The following is a 21298-nucleotide window of genomic DNA, read 5'->3' as shown; positions in this document are numbered from 1 at the left end:
AAAAAGCGATGGGTCATGCAGAGTATAATTCTAAAACTGAGAGTCATCCGTTTGGCCACACACTCTTTTTGAGAATGTGATTAAACCTACAAAACCTAGAAAAAGGAGACTGGGGATATTTTGCATTTGAAAGCACAGGCCTGTTGCTGTGAAATGGGTACTTTGAAGAGTTTTGTAAAAAACAACAACTGGGGTTTCTAAGCAGCACTGGAGTTTCCTTAGAATGCTACACACACATGGAGACTGTGTTGAAGGGAGGGGAAATCTCGCCTCCATTCCCTCTTCATCAGCCCCACTTTCTCCATTTTGAATGTAAGCTTAGTGAGGGCAAGGGTTTGTGTTTCATTCACTGTTGTTCCTAGAACAGGTTCTGGTACTTACTAAGCCTGAATGAATGAACGATGATTTAATATTGGATTCCCAAGTTAAGAGTTCAGTTGTTAAAAAGCACTCGTGTGCTAGAAACAATTTTTAAGAACCATTACCACAGGTAATTCAAGTGGAGAGATTTCTGGGTGCATAAGAGGTGGTTAGGTTTTCTTTGAGATTTAGACAAATCTCAGAATTAGTAAAACTTTATCGATTCTGTTTGAGAATGAGCTCAGACAGAATCTCAGGGCAAAGCACAGAGAGCACACAGTGTGGCCGCACAACGGTCAATCTCTGAAATGACAGCTTGGGTCAGGAAGCCCAGCGTCCCTTCAGTCAGGAGCTCCTTGCTGATGAATGAGGCTGTCAAAGTGGTCATGCGGCTGAGCCTCTATAAAAGAAAGGACAAGAATAAAACCTCTTCTATAATATTACTCTTGCTGTATGCACCTATGGGTGGCCACAGAAACAGTGATTGATTACTGGTCCTGGATTCATTCACTGGCTAAAATAAAGTGCCTTAGCTTCTGGGTGAAATGAGAACTGTCAACACAGAACAATAGGACAAAGAGAACATATTCAATTCTGCAGACACATCTTTCAATTGTGCGGAACACAGCCACACAAAACCAAAAAAAAAAAAAAAAAAAAAAGTCTTAGAAAACAAAGAGAGGCACAGAATTTGTGTAGAGATATTTTTTTTTAAAAAAGGCATTTTATCTAGCAAGGGCAATACAAAGGGGTTATATAAATTTATTTTTTCATATAACAATTGATTAGAAAATTCCCATTTTCAATGTTTAATTCCATCTCTCATTTTAAAAAATCACTAAAAGGACAAAAACCCACACAAAAAATACAATCTGTATTTGTTCTATATTTACAGATAATTGGTCACTATTAAGGCACAGATTGATTAAAAATTACCATTTATTCAAATAATCCAAATATTTTGTGCATCATATAACACTGACAACACCATGTACTGTAGTGTCATATTACCTTCCTTGCATAAGAGAAAGTGAGAAAAGTAATTTCCAGTGTTTTTTATTTATTTTTAACCACCCTATTTAATCTAGTTTAATTGGGACAGTTTTCCCTTTGGCGTAAAGCACTGTTCATAAAACCTCCATCAGCTTAATACTGCACATTCATCCCATCCTCCTCGTGTTGCAAATGCATCATAGAGGGCTGGGAAAAGAGCTCCAAATGCTTTGTAATCGGGAAAGTCTCATTAAAGAAAATGATAAAATTTAGAGCACCAAGTTGTTGAACAGGAAATCTGGAATTCTTGTGCTGAATGTGTAGCATGATGTGTTTGTACAGCCACATAAGATAGGGAGGTCCATGTGACCTGTACTTGCCAAGGGAGCAATTTAGTTTAGAAATGAGCATCCCTTTAGTGCTGCGATCATTGATAATTTTATGACAGGTCCATCATCTATGCCTTCAAAGTAACCAATACAATTTTTTTAAAGTGAAAATATTTCTGTGTGCAAAATTTCTCTTCAATTCTTATTCTTTCATGGTAAGACTTAGGCATGGAAAAATGCCAGGCAAGTGTTTGCGAATCTGCATTTGTATGAAAGTCCCCAATTGTTATGTAATCTAATGCCGTCTGCTTAACAGCATGCAATAGTGGTTTATGTCCATGTAGAAAATCTTGAGTAATGAACATAAATAAGTCATTACAGTACAGGTAATTCACAACATTTCCTATGGGAAAGTTTTTCAACAAATTAATACACTTGGAAATAATATTGCTTTGAAGAAAGGGAGGCACTTAGTGATTTTCTTCATGAATTGAAAACCCTTCATAAATCCACAATAAGATGTCTGAAAAGACCTAGGAAACAACGTTGCCTGATTTCTTGGACTTTCACAGTATATGATTGTAACAATGAGTCTGGCCACTTAGAAAACAGACATTTTTGCCCCTCCTTTGGAACTCCACTGTCTTTACAAACTGTCACTGGAGACTTAAATAAAGCCTTTCTGTTCTCAACATACATAAGCCTACTGCAAGCAGACACATGTGGCTTAAGGAGAGTCCTCTGACCACACGGAGTGCAGCTAATGTGTACATGATAAGAACAGGAATCTATCTCTCTTCCTAATGGCAACAGTGCTGTCTTGTCAGATGATTATTTGTCTTTTTTAAATAAAGTGACAATCTAGGGCTCCAGTTGTTGAATGCCGTCCATGCTCTACCATAAATCTCTAGTAGATATCAATTTCATCAGTTATGTACGGTATGCTTATAATATCTAAAAATAAAAAGTTTGATATAAATAAGTATCCTTTAGTGGCAGTATACTAAAAATAGCCCTTTGCCTTTAGTACAACCATTAACATCATTTTAGCAATATAGGCAGCAGCTAAATATGATAACTGCAAAGGGTTAATATTGCAAAGTCCGTTTGGTCTTTCTTTGCACCTGTTACAGTGAACGAGGTTCACTGCTCACTGCTTCTAGGATGCTGACATAAATGAACAGAGCTGGTCCAGAATCAAGTGGAGTCACTTACATTTCCCAAAGTCACAGGATACTCTGCACAGAAACTAATAATCCAGTACCATTTCAAATAAAAATTTAACGCAGTCAGAAAAATGTGACTAAATCTGATTTGTACCATTTCATCAGGTGACATAAAAATGAGAGCATTTCCACAGGACAAGAAATTAGAAAGTGTAAAGTGCTGAAAGACCTCAATACTTATTTTAGAGCAGTACCAGAAAATTCCACTTTTGATTATTTTTTTAAAATCCCCAAATACCAAAAAAAAACAAACCACCAAGCAAACAATAACTTCAATGTTTTCTGGCATCCCAGATGTCAAATCATCCTTCATTTTAAGTAAAAAAAAAAAAAAAAAAAAAAAAAATCAGTGCATATGTTATATAGGTAAATAAAAACAGGAAATAAAGCCCTACCCTCATATTGCAAATTCTGTCCAATTACCATTTTTTAAAAAAGCAATCTGCATGTGGTGTTCTGAATGATGACCTAAGAATATCTTCTCTCTTTTCTTCCTTTTTGGCACAAAATTCAGGTGTGAATAAGATGCTTTGGTCCTGATACCAGTCACCAGAGTACTACGGACGGGTGCAGTGATGGCCGCTCACAGATCTCCTGTCTCCACGTTGATGAAAGTTGGCGGGGGTCCCGGGGGGGGGGGGGGCACTGCTACCAGCGGCCACTGACACTCGCAATGTCCGAGTGGTACTGACGGGGCAGCCTCCCGCTGGCTCCACCTTCCAGGAAAGAGGTGCGTGCATTTGGCGGTTCGAAAAGCTTTCTCCGGTTTTTATTGAGTTCTAAAGAGAGAGAGAGAGAAAGAGAAGTGTTAGAAACTCCATGGAGAACGTCTGTAATCTACAGGACATGGCAGTCGAGCTCAGAAAATGGTGTATTGTAGGTTTCGGGGAGGAGGGAGTCAAGTCTGGTAGCGAAAGGAAAACCTTTGGTTGACGGTCAAGACATTTCTGAAATGCTAGAAAGTCTGATATTAAAGGCAACATGTTGGTAGCCGAGAGAACTGAGGACAACAAGTGTTGTTATTGCAGTTTGTCAACTGTCTGGGGGAGGTGTCATTCTCAGGATCCTCGAAACTCTGGATATACAAGTTGAGCAGGCTGACCTACCCCAAATGCCACCTCAGAGGCAAAGGGATGGGGGGACATCAACGCTGGTGAAAGGCACAGGAGAGCATGTATTACACCAAAGACACAGACTGCCACTACAGCTGTTGAGCTCACCCACATCAAATACAGCAACCATTAAATTATTACAGTCAGACATGAAAAGACCCCACATCTGCACATGAGAATATCGGAGGAACACATGGCTGTGTTCGGCCCCAGCCCTGTGGCTCCACCAACTCGTGATACCTGTGATCCTTGGGTCAGAGGAGCTATAGGAAGAAGCATAGCAGCAGGAGGTTTCATTGAATAGAAAGTTAACTTAGTGAAAAATAGCAACCACTCCAGGAAATAAACAATTGAAAACCACCAATACTTTACATTTTTCGGGGAAATCTCAGATGCTCAATTTTAAAGAAACCAGAGTACATAGAAAACAGTCTTTTTCCAACTAAAAATTAACCAGAAAGGGAAAAAATTGAAGCAGCCTACCTTGTTTATGACTATACAACCACTCTATTCTCATCACCCCACATAAATGTATAAATCCTCCTATCAGCTGATGGAACTCTTGCTGGTGAATTAATACAAGGAACAGGATTGTTGGCCTCTGATAGCCAGATATCTTCCAACGTATTCAATTTCAAATAGAGAGATTATATAGTTAATATGCTTAAAGTTGTCTTTTTTTTGGGGGGGGGGGGCAGGATGGAGCCAGTGATTGAGCACCTTATATTGGCACAGGATTCAGTTCCTTTTTAACCACACACAGGTACAATCCCCTTTCGAATTCTGAAGTTGCACTGCAAGCGATGGTTGGCTACAGTAATGCTGAGATGAAAAACACAGACCCATGTTGCAGGGGGTCACCGGTGGCCAAGGACAGCCAGATGGCCAGAAGTGCTCTGGTCTCCCGAGTTCTGGAAAATCGACCAACACCCTTAACATTTCACCTCACTGCCTTCCAAAACGTAAGTGTCTGCCCCATGGGGGCAATGCATAAGTAGAGACATCTCTTTTTTGTTCACATTTAGGTCTTGGCGGGGAGAAGAAAAATGTCATGATTTATTAGAGTTTATATGACAAGCACTTTATATTTGTTTTGTTGTATTTAAGTCCTCCTTAAGGGGTAGATAATATTACCATTCTCCATTTTATAGGCAAGGAAGTTGAGTTTTAAAAATAGTCTAAGTGCCCTAGCTTGTTTGGCTCAGTGGACAGAGTGGTGGCCCGTGGACCAAAGGGTCCTGGGTTCCAGTCGAAAGCACACACATACCTCGGTTGCAGGCTCCTCCCCGGCCAGGGTCCTGGTGTGCAGGAGGCAACCAATCGATGTATTTCTCTCACATAGACGTTTCTCTCTCTCTCTTTCCCTCTCTTAAAATCAATAGAAAAATATCCCGAGGTGAGGATTTTAAAAAAAAACAGTCAAAGTAAGCAGTTAAGTGACAAGCTTTAACCCTGCCTGATGCAAAGGTCCAGGCCCTGGGCTGCAGGGATCCATCCACTGTGCGAAAACCAACCAAAGCATCAGGAACACAAATTTGAGAAATTGGTAGTCCCACCTATGCCAGACAGCAGAGCTTTGCTTCACAGTTCATATGCCAGTTTTTTTAAAAAAATAGAAAAATGTAGCTTAAAAACTTTAAAGAAGCAAGGAAGATACCTTAACAAGCAAAAGACACATGCAGGCATGCTTATAGATAGCTACTGTATCAAGTTCCTGCAGAAATTCAGAAATCAAGACAGAATTTAATATATTTAAAGGCAAGTATAGGAGAGTTAAGAATAGATGAATCCTCTGAAGTGCACAGCCTGGGAAAGTTTTGTCACCTTCAAGTTGAAACACTTTGGCCTTCATTTTCTCGTGGGGGAATAACCCATGCACCAGGACACACACTCCCATACTATAGAGGAGGAAAGGCGTGAATGAGGGCAAACATTCTACTCTCTTATCCCACGGAACACGTCCAACTGAGCACACGAAAACCAATGGGCCAGTGAAGAAAACAATTTTTTCATAGACATTGAAAACTTTACTCTGAAAAGTCCTATCAACTAGGTTTTGGGAAGAATAAAATGACTGTGAAGGAATTCAGCCATTCCCTAAAGAATGTAGACTCTCAAGGACCAAATCCTATTGAATAGACTTTAGCCTTTTAAATTAAAAAGCAAATTCTGTCCTTTTTTTTTCTTTTTCCAATAAGCCTAAGGGATAATTGGGAAAATACCAACCTTTTTCTCTGAAATTCCAAGGGTCACACAATCCTGGCAGCTCTCAGGATCTTGTTGCGGATCTGAACAGAGTCACAAACTAAAAGAATAGGTCGGGAAATGTTAGATCTACCTGAGGCCTTGGCGGGAAGCCTGACAACAGGATGCTAAACGTCCTTTCACTCAGTCCCTGCATATTTAGCTAACTACTTACGAAAATACTGAGAGAAGTAAAAAAATTGTCAAAAAATCATGGATTTAAAGAAAAAATCATTGTTTTCTCTCATCCATTTCTACTAGAGATAAACCTCATCTCCTATAACACAAAAATACATGTCTTGTCGCTCCAAATAAAAACAGAACCAAACCTTACACTGAAAGAACTCTGATTATAAGTTTAAAGGTTTAAAAAGGAATTGTGAGCAAACTCTGTAACCACAAGGCCAAGGCCAACGCACGTCCAAGCTGCCCAGCTATCCTGCACCTACCTGGAAATGGAATGTTCTGAGGCTATAAATGGATGTGTTTGTTATCAAATGAGCTGAACTGGAAAAAGAAGCTTTTTGATGAAGGGCTTCTCAATAAAAACTGATTATTTGCAGAGAAAACAATTTACCAGGTTCAAACAAATGCAGGCAACAAAGTGAGGTGAAATCATTCTTAAAATAATCAAGTACTTCCTGCCGTGCAGAGCATTCATAAGGCATCTTACTCAAAGTTCCGTTCCCGTTCACAGCAAGGACCTGTGAGTCCCACTGAGAGGCCGGCTACGGGAGCTATAACCTCAGCAGATCCACGCTGAAGATGATGATTGGATAAAACATGTTTTTAAAGAGGACTCAAACCCCCTCCCTGCTGTTTCCCACTGAACTCCCCCAAACCCACCTGGAATAGATCACAAACGTGTTCCAAGTAAAGATGGTAACAATCCAGCTGGAGCCCTTGGAAGTATTGAGAGATGGCTGCTTGTTGCTGGAAGCCTTACAGAGTTTGGAAGTGGGTTGGTACACAAAGAAAACTGAACTTTCATTTTACTGTCACCGACATTCCATGAATCTCTAGAGAAAGATCATGGAGTTCTGGAACACATTCTTCTCTTCTATAAATGTGCTGGCCCACAGGCATATTTTAATATAAGCGTGGTGATTCTGTGAGTTAATCAAATTTCAAGTATAGTGTAAATTCCATTTTCACATTAATGGATGAATGCGAAAATATGTAAAGTAAATTTAGTTCTAGGTATAGCCCTCTGAGGTGGAACTTTAGGGTAAACAAGTTAAAAAAACAAATTATCCTATTTACACAGACAATAAAAACAACAACAGGGGAGGCCCCTGCTACTCCTATTTGCACCACGTGGAAGGATAGATGTAGAAATATAAGGTAACTTCACAGGATCATCTATTCCAATCCACCTTCATGGTTTTGGAAACTCGCCCAAGGACTCACGCGATGGCAGAGGCAAAGCCCAAATCTCCTTGTTTGAATCCAGTGTTCTTTGTACTGTGTCAAGCTGATCTTATGAGCAAAAAAGAAAAAGCGTCTGCCCTGTGGAACTCCCTTAATGCAGCCGCTTGGGGACACAGGGTGGAGGAAGACGTCCTTAATCACTGATGCGTGCAGAACCATGTTGATCCACAGAGGACCCAACAGGCTGCTTGATGGCTGAATTTCTACCCCTGATTCAAAGCTGCTCCGCTTATGTCTGTTTCAGATATTAGGTCTATAGATAAGATTTCCTGTGGGGAAGTGGGTGGGGGATGCAATCTGCTGCTAAAACAAAATGGAAAACCACTGAGGTTTAAATTTTACTTGCTGATCTGATTAGTGACTGCTGTTTGCAAAGGACTCTCACCAGCTGGATGCACCTGCTGGCCTCAAAAAGGCACAGCCTGCAGCCTCAATGTTCTGAAAAAGCCAAGTCATATTCTCACCACACCCCACCCCTGGCTTTTGCCCTTGGTGTCTACGTTTTTGAAACACGGATATTCATCAGACAGTCTTCAAAAAGTAACCCAAAGTTTGACCCCCCCATTTCTTCCTCATATTTCTCAAAACACCTTTTGGAGGTACACTGTTCTGTATTTGCCGACTCCTGACTCATCAGCTGGCTCAACTCCTTTCAAATAGGGGGTCCCCAGTAAATATGTGTAGAGCATTTTGTAATACATAGAATATGAAGCCGCTGCATACAGAAGGCAGTCTGGGAGACAGACAACATTATTTTCCTTCATTCTGTGACTAATTTCAGGATCCTACACCCTTCTGTGACTCACAAATTTCATGAAAACTTTAGTAAAAAAAAAAATAAAAAAATAGAAAGCATTCAGACAAGTAATACCTGCCACTACCACGGAGCATTCACCTCCGCAATGACCTCTGTTGGTATACAGCACACATGCACTTGAAACACGACAGCCAATCCAGAATCATATTCACTAACCCAGTGATCGCTGCCGAACACAACAACAAGAAAGGAGAATTGTGCTGCAACCCCTGGCTCACGTTCTGCAAAGGGCAATTTTGGTTAGATCTTTCTGGAGAAATCTGTTTTAAGGAACGATACTGTCACAGCAGGTTTTCAGGCGATGTCTTGATGAAAGAGGGGATGTTCTGAGCACTGGTCATACTGTTAGCAGGAAGCACTCTGAAACCACAACCACCAAGGTGCCCGGGTGGCAAGCAAGTGTAAATGAGTCGAACCAGCCCTACTGGCAGAAGTTATTCAGACTTAAAATATGAGTGTGAGCATTTATATTCACCTGAGATTGCAAGCAGCATTTTCCTCCTGGCACCAAAAGTCGTAATTCCCAGCTCCTTCAGATCCTGATCTGTGAGAGTGAGGAATGTCTGAAGATCGATCTGTGGGTGAAAAGGTAATCTATAACCAATATACTAAGGATTTATTTTCTTCCTCACTGTAGGTTCAACTCCTTGTTACACCTACTTTATTTATTAATTATACTCTGCCTACTTCCAAAAAAAAAAACAGTTATGTCACAAACCTAAGGGACAAGAGTAAAGTAATTAAGGGGATGAAACAAAAGTGATTATTCTATCAGTAGACTTAGACTAAGCCAGCGATTTACTGCATGTGAGATTAAAAACAGATCTGAGCATCCTGGAAGCTGGGACAAAAAGGGAAATACAAATTGTACATTTTTTTTGTGTGTGTGTGAACTGATAAAAGGAAGAATACATATCTGCCCAGAAGAGAGAAAATATTTCTTAGCTTTGACTTAGTGAAGTATATCTGTATAAAAAGAAGCCGAATTATAAATATCATAGATGGTACCTTCCACCGTGTTTTACATAAGAATGACAGAGGAATTCCCGGGCTTCATCAGACCCATGACCTACTTGGCTGGGTCTGGCAGACAAGAATATTTCCAGGAACAGTATAACTGTGCTCTGTGGCATCATCAACGAAGTGTGGAGGGCAGCTAGCCGAGGATCTCATCCCGCCCTGGGAGACAGTGTGGAAGAACAGATGGGCCTTGGGCTCCAAAGGCAGAGAGAGATGGGTTCAGATTGTGACTCTGACAAGACTTCTGTGTGTACACAGGTTGACAGCAGTGTACCGTGCAGGGCTTTTGTGGGCATTAAATATGATTGTAGACATAAAGCAAAGGGCTCACCAAGGGGATAAAAGAATGGGCAGCTATGGCTGATAACAATGTATACAGAAATATCTGGGAAAGTTGCTAAATAAATCTCACAAGGTTAGTTAATGGGCAATTCTTATTAAGTTATACCTGAATATTGGAAAATATCCTAAATAAAGGAAGCAGTACCAAATTTCAACACACCTTAAAATAGTAATGCATACTTTTTCAAGAAATTAATTTGAAATTTTGTTTTGATTTACAAGTTACACCCAGATCTTGTAAAACCTTTTTGTTTTTCATTTATCATAGATCTAAAGCTATGTTTTTAGAAATTCTATTTAATGGAGACTAAGAATTTGGGGATGCCTGAAATAAAGGGCAGGACAGTAATTATTTTAGGCTTTGTGGGCCATATTGACTCTGTTGCAACTACTCAAGTCTCCTGTTTGAGCTCAAAAGCAACCACAGACAAAATATAAATGAAGCTGTGTTCCAACCAAAACTCTTACTGACAAAATCAGGCAGCAAGTCTGCAGGCTGTAGTCTGCTCTAAGCTAATAAATATGAAATAAAGCCAGCCACCTTTGTTTTATATGATCATATTTTCTTCCTTTTTGAAATAAGTGGATAAGAAGTACCTATAATAAATTTATTTCTATGCTTCTTCAAATAAATACTATAGATTAAAAAGAAACCCTGAATGTTATTGAATAATATCTAATCTCACTTGGAAACCTTTTGTTTCTGGACAAGTTAAAAAATACCTCTGCCCTTGAACTTCTCAATCAGCCACCCTCATCTAAGCAGCAGGACTAAATAAGTGCAATTCCTTGATGCACTGATGATGAAAATGTTATTCAACTCACAATATCCTTGGTTAAATTTAGAACACTAATTATCCAATATACACATTATAACCTTTTTGGTATTATAAAAAAAAAAAAGTAAAGTTCAGCAATCAAACTTAAGTTATTGAGCTACGGGCAATACCTTAAATTTATGATACAAAGCACTAAAAAATTCTGGATTCTTCACTGATCTGGGAATTACTGACTTAATCAGATGGTCTCTAAGATGCTAGTGTCAAACTAGAATTGAATAGACACATTTATGGAACTATTCTAACTCTCTGCTGCACTGGATTAGCTGTGCCTGGGTAAAATGACAGCATTATCAGAAAGAGTCACGCTCTGTTCTCTATGCCAGAGCGTAATGGCCATGGCTGAGTAGTTAGACCAAATCCATGGTAGAGATGGTTCAGAAAACATCTCAGTTTACGTAAAAGCCAATCAGTAAATTAAAGAATAAATGAGCATGCAAAAAAGTACATTATACTCTGTGAGAACAGACGTCAGCAACGTGAGGAGGATGGGGTCAGAAACAACCACGCATTTATTTCAGGTACTGGTATTTAAGTGCCACAAATAAAGATAATAGTTTAAAGTGTGAAATCACATTAAATACAGACTTGTTGCTGACCTTGAGAGCAATGAATCAATACACTGTTTAGCTAAAACTATTGAAGGGGTGTTTTTGTGAACACACATCCTGTGTTTACTAGTTGCACTAAATAGGAAATGAGATCACGTTTTTCTTAGCAGCAAAAACAAGCTATGAGACTTGACTCAATGCTCAGCGAAAACAGTCACAGGTCAGTGAGGGATTTCATTCTAGAAGTCGTCATACACAGAACCCAAACGAAGATGGGGGGGGGGGGGGGGGATGAGTAAATAATGACTGACCTCTTGCTGCTGGAAGACGTCTGTGTATTTGCCCAGACCCAGTTTGCTGAAGAGCTCAGGGAGGTCAGAGCCTTTGAAAGAGCTGTTTAGGTTACAGCCATTGCTTCCTGTCAGCGAGGAAATGCAGTCCATGTAATTGCTGCTGCTGAGATAGTGTTCCGCTGAAGGGCAAACGAGAGACAGGCTTGAAGTGCAAATGCCCGGAGAGAACAAGGTTTAATTAAAAGTTTTAATCCCTCCAATATTTCAGCTTCATTGCTGGGCTGAATAGAACTGTAGCTGCAGAAGCAGAGCAATCCTTTACGGAGTGAAACACTGGCTTTTCATTAACGAAATGCCGGTTATTGCTTTCAGAGAGGCTCTTGCCATTTATAAGGTTACACTTGGGAGGCAGCAATTCAGCAACAGTGCCTCTGCAGTTAATAATCATTAATCACTTTCTCATGGAGCATTCAGAAGCATTTGCTCTTTATAACTGATTGCGTGTGAATTAAGGGAGGAATCGGGAGGCAGACCCTCGGGACATAATTAAGGTACGGAAAGGTACTGCAGGTCCAGGCTCCTTTCAGACGGCTCTCTGCCTCCACACCTGTGCTCACCTGCGGTCAGAGGGATTCTGTAATAGTGCACCACAGAAATCCCCTTCCCTACAAAAATAGAATTGGGCCGTAAGCTCACAAAATAGAGGACTTCCAACATGAAGAGTACCATGAAGTGAGACAGAAATGCTGCTGGAGTTCCCGGATTTCATTTAGGACAGAAACAAATCGGTCTCTTGAGAAAAATTCTCTAAGACAGCAATGCTGAGCTTTGCTTGGCTCTAAAACTGATTTATGGGTGAAGATCTCTCCACATTGTGTATAGTTCTCAGGCCCAGTGACATGCACAGCTGGGTGATGGCCTCGTGAGCCAGGCCAAGTAGTTGATCAAATATTTAAATACTCTTCAAGATCTGCTTTGGAGATTCTAGCGGAGCTGTGCAGCCCGTATCCCCAGCCAACAGCTGGCTCTTGTCGATGTAGGGATTCAATCTTCTTACACCAAAGATGCAGCCTCACAGGGGATTCCTAGGGAGAGAGGGAAGGAGGACACTCACCTGACCAGTGAGGTCCACCTAATCTCCTCTGGGGTCAGTGGGTTCACCAAATCTAAGCATTACGTTCTGCACTGTTTTGGGTGCCACTAATAACTTCCTTAAGTTGTTTTTATCTCCCAATGGAGGAGTCCTTTATCTCAAGTGGAAGGAATTTCTTGATAAAAGTTCTCTTTCTCTTAAAAACAGATGTCTTATCTCTTGTGGAGAGAATGTGACGAAAAAGGATCCAGAACCAAGTTCAGAAGGCCTTCGGCCCTGGACCACTCCACCATTTGGAGGTAAGGCCCCATGTCACCAGAAAAGATTGAGAGGGAGTGACCAGTGATGTACTGGGTCAAGGGTGATGCCAAGCAGGATACGATGGGCACAATGAAGTGACCACTGGACTTGACAACATGGTAAGTTTACCATATAATTGTCCAAATGATAAATTTACATTTTTGAGAGTAAAAGTGGGAGTTATTGAGAATTAACACTGGAACAACTGGTATAAACAGGGATGCCTGGAGAAAACCTAGACATTGGTAATGCTGATGAGGGTGTAAAAAAAAAATTACTTAAAACTGTGCTGTTCAGTACAGTAGCCATTGGCTATACTAGTATGTAGCTATTGACAATTAAAATGTTCAGTAAGTGTGAAATATACACCAGATTTTAAAGACATAGTATAAAAATGTAAAATATTATATAAAAATATCTTTATGTAGATTATATGGTTAAATAATACTTGGCATAGATTGAGATAAAAAAATTCATTAATAAAATGTGAAAAAAAAGATGTGCTAAAATATTCTTAGTGATATCTGTTAGTGTACATTGTTTCTTTTTATCGTAACTACTTAAACTCCCTATTCTCTTAAAACATCTGACAAAAGCAAAATAACTGTTTCTTTAATGATTCCCTTTTATTAAAGAATTCTGAAATTTTATCCCTAATCCTGAACCTCAGTGCATTTAAGTTTACAGACAATTTTAATTATCCAGCATCAAGTGAAGGGAAAGGAGAGGCACAGGACTAATTTATTTTGGGATACAGGACAAAGGTCACTTCCACCTCTAGATCTGCCTGGCACCAGCCACCTCAGTCCGTCCTCCTGTCAGTGATGGAGGACCCAGCCCCCGTCTCCAGGAAGGGCCCAGGCGCCCACAGACAGCGCACAAGGGCATGAACGAGTTGACCGTGCTCTCTTACTGAGACTTGGCCGACCCCAGACCGGTATTCTCAAATCGGAGACCCTCGACAGCACAGCAACTTGATTGGTGGTAACACCTGACTTACTACTGTGCTCATTTAGATGGCTTTTAAGGAGCCTTCAAATCCTGCACGCTCTGTGTCTCAGGGCTCCCAATTCGTCCCAAACCCTGAACGGAGGCATGTATTGTGATGACTATTGCCAGTTCTCATCTGCTCACCTTGTTACACAGCCCAGAAGTGTGGGTGCTATTACAGACAAACCACTGGACTCATGCTGAGTCTCAACCGTATCTTTTTAAAGCCAGAACCCTTATGCTTTAAAGATAAATTAAATTTACATAAATTCAGTTACATCTTGTCCATTTAACATATCAAATGCTGCTTTTCACCTTCAGGAGCTACCTACAGAGCAGACTTTCTTCTGTTGTCCAAGATGCTAATCTGAGCACAGTCTGCTCCACATCTTCCTGTCCCTGCCTTTTCCGGATGAGAAAAAGCATTTTCTGAGTGTGTGTGTGTGTGTGCGTGACTCCTTCCTACTTTCATTCAACAAGCATTTACTGAGCACCTACTGGGTGTCACACACTGTCAGACATTTGGGAAGAAAGAACAAATCAGGCACAGCCCACCAGAATGTCTGGCATGTGGGCATTTAAAAAGTGTTCACTGAATGAATAAATATGGTCCCTGGCTGTGGAGCTCAAATTCAACAGGAGGAGACAAGTACATACACAGGTAATTACACTCTTGATAGGTGCTAGAGTAAAAGCAAGTACAAAATTCGGTGAAAGCAGAACACCACCTGGTCTGCTTCCCCGGGGAAAAGAAGGAAGGTTTCCCAGAGGAGGTGGCCTGTGAATTATGACAAACACGGGAAGGCACGGAGTGCAGAATTCATCCTTGAACATCACCCTCAACCAAATAAACAAATTTCATGCTGATTACACCTAAAAGTATGATTAAAAGTCAAAGCTCACTTGATTTGTTTTGTTTACGCTTGGGGCTGCCAATAGAAGCTGCAAATTCATTATGGCTGGCAGGTCCTATTCCATTTCGGTCTCTCCAGTTATCAGATTCGCTTCCGCTTCCCAAGTGCTCACGGCTGTTGGACCTCGAGAGGGACACTGATGAGCCCTGTCAACAAGGAAAGCCAGACAAGGAAATGTTTAATAAGGTGGGTGGAGGGGAAAGAATCCCCAGTAGACCACTGCCATTTACTTCAATTGCTAACCACTGCAGTCACCCACGGATGCTGCTCCTGGGGACGAGGCTGTGGTCCCTGTCTCTATCCTCTGTCTTCCAGCCACCGAGGACTTGGAAATATACACCGTGAAATCTCTGTCCCTCATCGTGAAGGTGCCCAGCAGAGTTCTGAGAGTCCTCGGTATAAAGACTTACTCCTGTAAAGATCTACAAGAGATTCTCTGCCTTGTGCCACACAAAAAGGACAAACAATGGGGAAGAGGAATAGTAGACCCAATGCTTTGACAAGAATTCAGCTACCAGGCTAATCAAGTTGGAGGGCGGAGAGAGATCTGGCATGACCCCGGTGTTGGCCTCATCTAAACAGGATCTCTCCAACAAATCACAAATACCTAGAAAAGTCTACCTTATTTCATTCCCCCAAATCAAAATAGTAACTTAAAAGATCTCAAAGTCTGCACAGAACTAGCATTTATTCATTCCATCACCATATTACAGACACCCTATTTTGAACGGGATCTAGAAAATTAACACCAAGATTCTCTGATTTCCAAAGTTTCACATTCACTGGGGAATTCCAAGAGAATCCTTTACTGTTCACTTCAACACTCTCACCTAATTCGGTCTCACAGCGGGCCACACCCTCCTCTCACATTTCCTCCTTCAAGGCACCAGGACACCACACTCCCGGGGTTTCCGCCTACGGCACTGGAGCTTTGTAGGATCTTCCTCCCTTTCCACTCTGAATGTCATCTCACTGGGCTTGATCTGGCATTCCTTCTCTCTTATTCAGTAATCTCACCTCTTTCAAGGTTTAACTACATCCAGGACTCCAAAATTTTTACTTCCAGATTTAACTTTTCTGTTCAAATTACTATCCTGGAGCTGCCAATCTGACACCTCCATGTAACTGTCTCACTTTAAATTTAGGGTACCTGCAACTAAACTGTTGTATATCTGTCCCCACCAGCTACACCCAAACCTACTCCTTTCTTAGAATCCCTACATCTCAATATGTAACTCTACCATTTACCCAGTTGCTCAAGTCATTCTCCCCCCTCCTTCCCGCACCACATCCCATCCATCGGCAAATTCTGTCCATGTTATCTCTAAATACACCCACACCTACCCACTCCTCTCTATTTCCACAACTGCCACCAATAGCCTCCTTCATCAACATTCCAAGCTCTTGGTTTTCTTCAGGGTAAAGTTCTCCAGTGGAAATAACAGGAACCGCTAAGTATTACTCAGAACTTACCGTACACCATGCTATGCACTGGCTGCCCTCTGCCCTGTGATCCTCTAAACCACCAAATGAGAAAACAGGCTCGGAGGAGTGAAGTCACTCCCCAGAGCTGTACATCGATCAGTGGCGGTTGCCGGACCCCACAGCCCCTGCACTTGACTACATTGTCACAATGATCATTTCAAACCGTCACACTGTTGGCCTTTGAGAACAGAACTGAATTAGCATTTCGGCACACCCCATCCTACCAAACAAAGGTGAGTGAAATGGATGAGACTGTAGGTGCATCCGTTGAAAGAATTAGCACAGTGTTAAGGTCACTGCCAACAAAAGTTGTTTAGTTTCTCTAAGAGCTACAATGGCAGCAAGAGGACTTTTCCCTACGTCCCTATCTTCTCATTGCTGACCGTAACCTCAATCTTTAAATACAGCGGTCAGGTTGCTACTGTAGGCCTGACAATGAAATTCAAAATTCATAGGAGACTGACCTCCTTTTAGTATTTCAATAGTATTTGCTTCTTCACTCACGCAAAGAGACGAAGAAAAAATGCACTTTTGCTTTTACCCTTCGTCAATAGTCTAATTTATTACAAAGAAAACAGGTGGAAAGAAGAAGGTCAATCTACAAATGCTAGTGATTAGACTAACAATTATGAAACCCTTCACCAGTATTTGTTTTTCCGTCTGCAGTGTTCTGGTTGAACACTGTGATTCTTGGATCGGTCATTTCCATCCGTGTTTGGGTTTGCTCAGTCTCCCCAGTTGGTGTGTGCATGCGTGTGCGCTCTTATTCCATCCCCACTCGCAAAGGGCTCAGAGCCAAAATCTGGTCCTCTCAAGCTGAAAAGGCTGGCCGGGCGCGTCATGTGTAGCCCGGCTGGGGAGCTGGGAACTCTGGATCCCTTCTCCATGTGGCGCAGATGCCAGCTTCCCAGTCTTACCCTGCAGTGCAGCCAACATCTGGGAAACATAAAATTCTGGAGTTCTTGTTTGTGATACTTCCTGCTGTGTTCCTGGCACAACTGAACACACTGACTTTTTAACTCATATCTGAACACTTGCTTTTATTGAATATTTGCCTTTTCTCCCTATGGTGGGCTTGCTAGTGATACCCCTGAATACAAGGATTCTTTATACATTTTATGGACTATTGTTACATCTATCCTTGGCTTAATCTCAGCCTTGTTTTAGCATTTACAACACTCTCCTCCTAACAAAAACTCAGTTATGAATTTACATCTCCATAACGAACAGCTGATCCACAACTCTGAGAGAAGACATGTAAAAAAGCATGATAGAGTGCATCCATTTTATAGCAATATGTTTATAAGAATAGAAATTAAAACAACTCCCATTAATGACTTTTCTTACTTAATGAAGAATGGAAGGGGGGAGAGCGATGACTGTTCTCCTTTGCTGAGAGCAGACAGGAAGACTGGGTAGGGATGACTCTACAAACCTCAAAAGTGGTTGTCATTGTGGGCTTATAGGACACGTGGTTGGCCCTTCTCAGCTCCTTGATGGTCTCGGCCGGCATGGACTTGGAAAACCCGAGGCCGCTCCAGGTGTTTGTTGGTGTTCTGACCTCCGTCACCACTGGTTTCTTTAACATAGCTTTGGAACACAGAATATACAACAAAATGCTTGATATTCTTAATATATTTTTTAAAATATTGATGCGTGCTGTTCCCTTGATACATGTAAAGAAATCATACCTGAACATTATTTAATACAAAATGACTTAAAATATCATCATAAAATATTTTATGCCATTATATTTTAAAATGCTACATTATTTCATAATTGATCTAATGCTGATCTACTCAATAAAGTACATTTAACCCCAACAAAACTTTTGCAACTTTGAACTTAAACATTTTTTTTTACGACGGTCCAATTTCACAATTCAACGTGAATACTGGAGAATCTTTTATGAGTCTTTGATGGGCGAGGGGAGAATCAAAATCATTACTATATCACATACCTTTGGTTGCTAATAGCTTCTTTTGTTCATAGTCAAATGCCTGAAAATAAAACAGAGCGAAAATATTTTATTGCCAGTTTATCCAAATGTCATGCTGATTAGAAAACCAAGGTTTTGACTAGAGCCCTACCTGCTAAGCACCATAATGTCTCATTAATTCAGTGCAAGTCTGATCAATTTAAACATGTGTTCAAATCTAATTAATTAGAGTATAAATGACTACTTTTGACTTTAAGTTGAGACAATGACAAGAGCCAGAAATCTTCCTTATCTTCCTTCAAAAGAAAAAAAAAATCCTATTTTCTATGAATATTTAAAACACCAGGATAAGTATATGCTAAAGCACAGTAAATAACTTAATAGTAGTTCTGCTAAGTTTCAAAATAAAGCATTATGAAAATGCTTTCAGGTTATCTACCGGCCTCATTTGTTTCTCAAAATCCCCTCTTCAAAGGATGGCCTGAAGTGGTGTAATGTCCAGACAGCTTAAGAAATTATTTAGCCTAATTGGAATGGTCTTTGCTTTTGAAAGGAGAAAAATAGCAAATGTCGAGCTTTAAGCTATAATAACAGTAAGCATTACAATAAACTAAACCTAGCTACCTTGCACTGCATAGGAGTAGGATGGCACTATCCACCATTTCATTCACACTGAATAAGTGACATATGACACAGTCAGGTCTACACAGAAACCAAGGTAGGTCATTTGGAAGAAAGTGGGCTAGACAGAGCGACATCTCACATGCTAACCCAGTGTTCTCAACTGCCCAGCTGAGGAACTGAGACTTGATTAACAATGTCTGAAAGGCTACCAGGAGGCTGAGAAACAGCTGGCAAGAGCTCTTCTAACCCTTTTCCCAGGGGACCACACTACCATATGTAGGCTGCACACCCAGGTAATTCACAGTGTGAAACAGGAGACTTCTAAGCGGGAATGTGCCACAAATAATACTTAGGTCAGGATAACACAAGGAAACGGGCTGACCCTGACAAACCAGGACGTGTGGTGAGCTCTGAGAACGTGGCAGTAAATCAGGAGAGTGGATTTTTAGAGAACACATTTGACGATGGTTTTGAAACTTTAGATCTGAAATGGCAATGGAAATTAAAATCAACTTTTAATGATCAACATCTAAGTGCAAGGTGCGGGAAGATCCTACATTCACTTGTTCAATAAATATGTATGGAGTGCCTCAAGTTAAAGAGACTGTGCGGCACTTTGTGGAAGAAAACCACAATTAATAAAAAAAATGAAAAATAAAACCTATAGCCTCAGAGCACGGAGAGCCTCAGCAGGGATGGGTAAAGGAAATAACTACAAAATAAATTAGGAAGTGAGATAAGTGTGGAGAGAGCTGGGGATTCAGCTCTCCAAGGACCGCTGGAGACAGAGAGTTCTCAGCTGGGGGAATCAAGGAGTCTTCACTCTTTTTCCCCGTCAATGCTAGATGACTACTGTCATTGATTTCTTATGGTTTTAAAAGTCAGCTCTGTAGTAATGGCACAAAAACATCTATTTAAGTTGAAACTGTATCACCAGAACATTGCTTATCCATCCTAAAAGAAAGAAACACGGAAGTGGTTCACTCTAGTTATAAAATGGATGGAAAGTAAGAACCACGAGATGGACAAAAACCATACAGGGATCATGAAGCGGATTTGATACATCTTTGAGGAGGGAATTTTAATTTATATTAACTGAAAATAAGCCGCTAGAGAAAATGTATCAACTATCATTTTTTAAAAAATTTTTGACACTTTTATAAAGGCCATGGCTTTGTGAAAACATTCATCTAAAAATCTCATGGAAATGTTCAAATGCAAAGGATTAAAAGAACGGATAAGCGGGATTGAGTTGTAGCTTTTGCTGGAATTAAAGAAGTATAATTTAGTTCCACGAATTAATCTCTTTATATATCTGTGACAGTTTGGTTTCTAGGATTTTTTTTTTTTTTTTTTTTTTTTTTTTTGGCGTTGGGGAGTGGGGCGATATATCTCTTATTATGAAGTAGGCAAGTCTACCCAATAATTATGGTACTGAAATCAAATGGTTATAGGAATCTCTAAAAGCACAAAATCCCTATCTTTCATATTGTCATCTATACAGAAATCAGATTTCTGAACTTCATGTTCAATAGTCTACTTTGAGTAGTTAGCCTACTACAGATATAGAGAAAAATCCCTGAGGAAATTGTTTAAAGTAATCATAAAAATTTGTGACTCAATATAATCATCAATAATATTTATCATCTATTTTCAAAAAACTAACGCTTCATATTAGCTATTTTTATAACTGCCTAAAAGACATCAAATTTATTACCTCCATTTTATAGATAGAAGGATTATTATATTTATTCAAGACTATGTCAAGAGGCAGTAATACTTAGGAATAACAGCTTTGTTATTTATCTAAAATTTAATAAAACAACAGGTGAACAGTGTCATTTACATTACACATAGTGACACGGACCATTCACATTACCTTTCATATTATATTTTAAACCAGAGGCCTGGTGCACAAAATTCATGCACTTGGGGAGTCCCTCAGCCCGGCCTGCACCCTCTCGCAGTCCGGGAGCCCTCAAGGGATATTCTACTGCCAGCTTAGGCCCACTCTCTGTGGGGAGTGGGCCTAAACCGGCAGTTGGATATCCTTAGTACTGCCATGGAGGTGGGAGTCTCCCACCACCGCTGCTGCACTCGCCAGCCATGAGCCCAGCTCAGGGCTTCTGGCTGAGCAGTGCTCCCCCTCCTGGGAACACACTGATCACCAGGGGGCACTTCCTGCATTGATCATCTGCCTCCTGGTGGTCAATGTGCATCATAGCGACCGGTCATTCCGCTGTTTGGTCAATTTGCATATTAGCCTTTTATTATATAGGATAACTTAACCATTTAAGCCAAATCCTGCATTTCATGTTTAAAGTTTATAGCAAAACCAATTCCTAACTACTGCACATAGATTTAAATTTAATTTGGACTAGAGTACAGAAAGAAAA

At 40.5% G+C, this 21298-nt stretch overlaps 1 protein-coding gene and 2 long non-coding RNA genes across 7 annotated transcripts in view; 2 read left to right on the top strand and 1 right to left on the bottom strand.

Annotated features, from left to right (window-relative positions):
* Positions 1 to 3522, top strand: part of LOC118670030 — an 86980-nt gene extending 83458 nt beyond the window's left edge. The window contains exon 4 of the long non-coding RNA XR_004972201.1: positions 3423 to 3522. This is a non-coding gene — a long non-coding RNA (uncharacterized LOC118670030). The remainder of the gene's footprint in view (positions 1 to 3422) is intronic.
* Positions 1063 to 21298, bottom strand: part of BICC1 (BicC family RNA binding protein 1) — a 246175-nt gene continuing 225939 nt past the window's right edge. For 2 of the 5 annotated variants that reach the window (XM_036336793.1, XM_036336794.1), the window contains exons 16-21: positions 18300 to 18339; positions 17775 to 17929; positions 14844 to 15000; positions 11576 to 11736; positions 8988 to 9087; positions 1063 to 3687 (exon numbers count right to left, since the gene is read on the bottom strand). In XM_036336793.1, coding sequence (XP_036192686.1) covers positions 3557 to 3687; positions 8988 to 9087; positions 11576 to 11736; positions 14844 to 15000; positions 17775 to 17929; positions 18300 to 18339 — 744 coding nt within the window. In that variant the 3' untranslated portion in view covers positions 1063 to 3556. Of the gene's footprint in view, positions 3688 to 6246; positions 6326 to 8987; positions 9088 to 11575; positions 11737 to 14843; positions 15001 to 17774; positions 17930 to 18299; positions 18340 to 21298 lie in introns of all 5 variants that reach the window. The other 3 variants (XM_036336795.1, XR_004972200.1, XM_036336796.1) reach the window with 3 other exon arrangements.
* Positions 3560 to 12963, top strand: LOC118670031. The gene is made up of 3 exons (XR_004972202.1): positions 3560 to 3638; positions 4784 to 4982; positions 12858 to 12963. It is a non-coding gene; the product is annotated as an uncharacterized LOC118670031 (long non-coding RNA).

This window comes from Myotis myotis, unplaced genomic scaffold, assembly GCF_014108235.1.
Source record: "Myotis myotis isolate mMyoMyo1 unplaced genomic scaffold, mMyoMyo1.p scaffold_m19_p_15, whole genome shotgun sequence".
NCBI lineage: Eukaryota > Metazoa > Chordata > Mammalia > Chiroptera > Vespertilionidae > Myotis > Myotis myotis.
The sequence above is the reverse complement of the archived record's forward strand: the minus strand, read 5'-3'. Positions and strand labels throughout refer to the sequence as shown.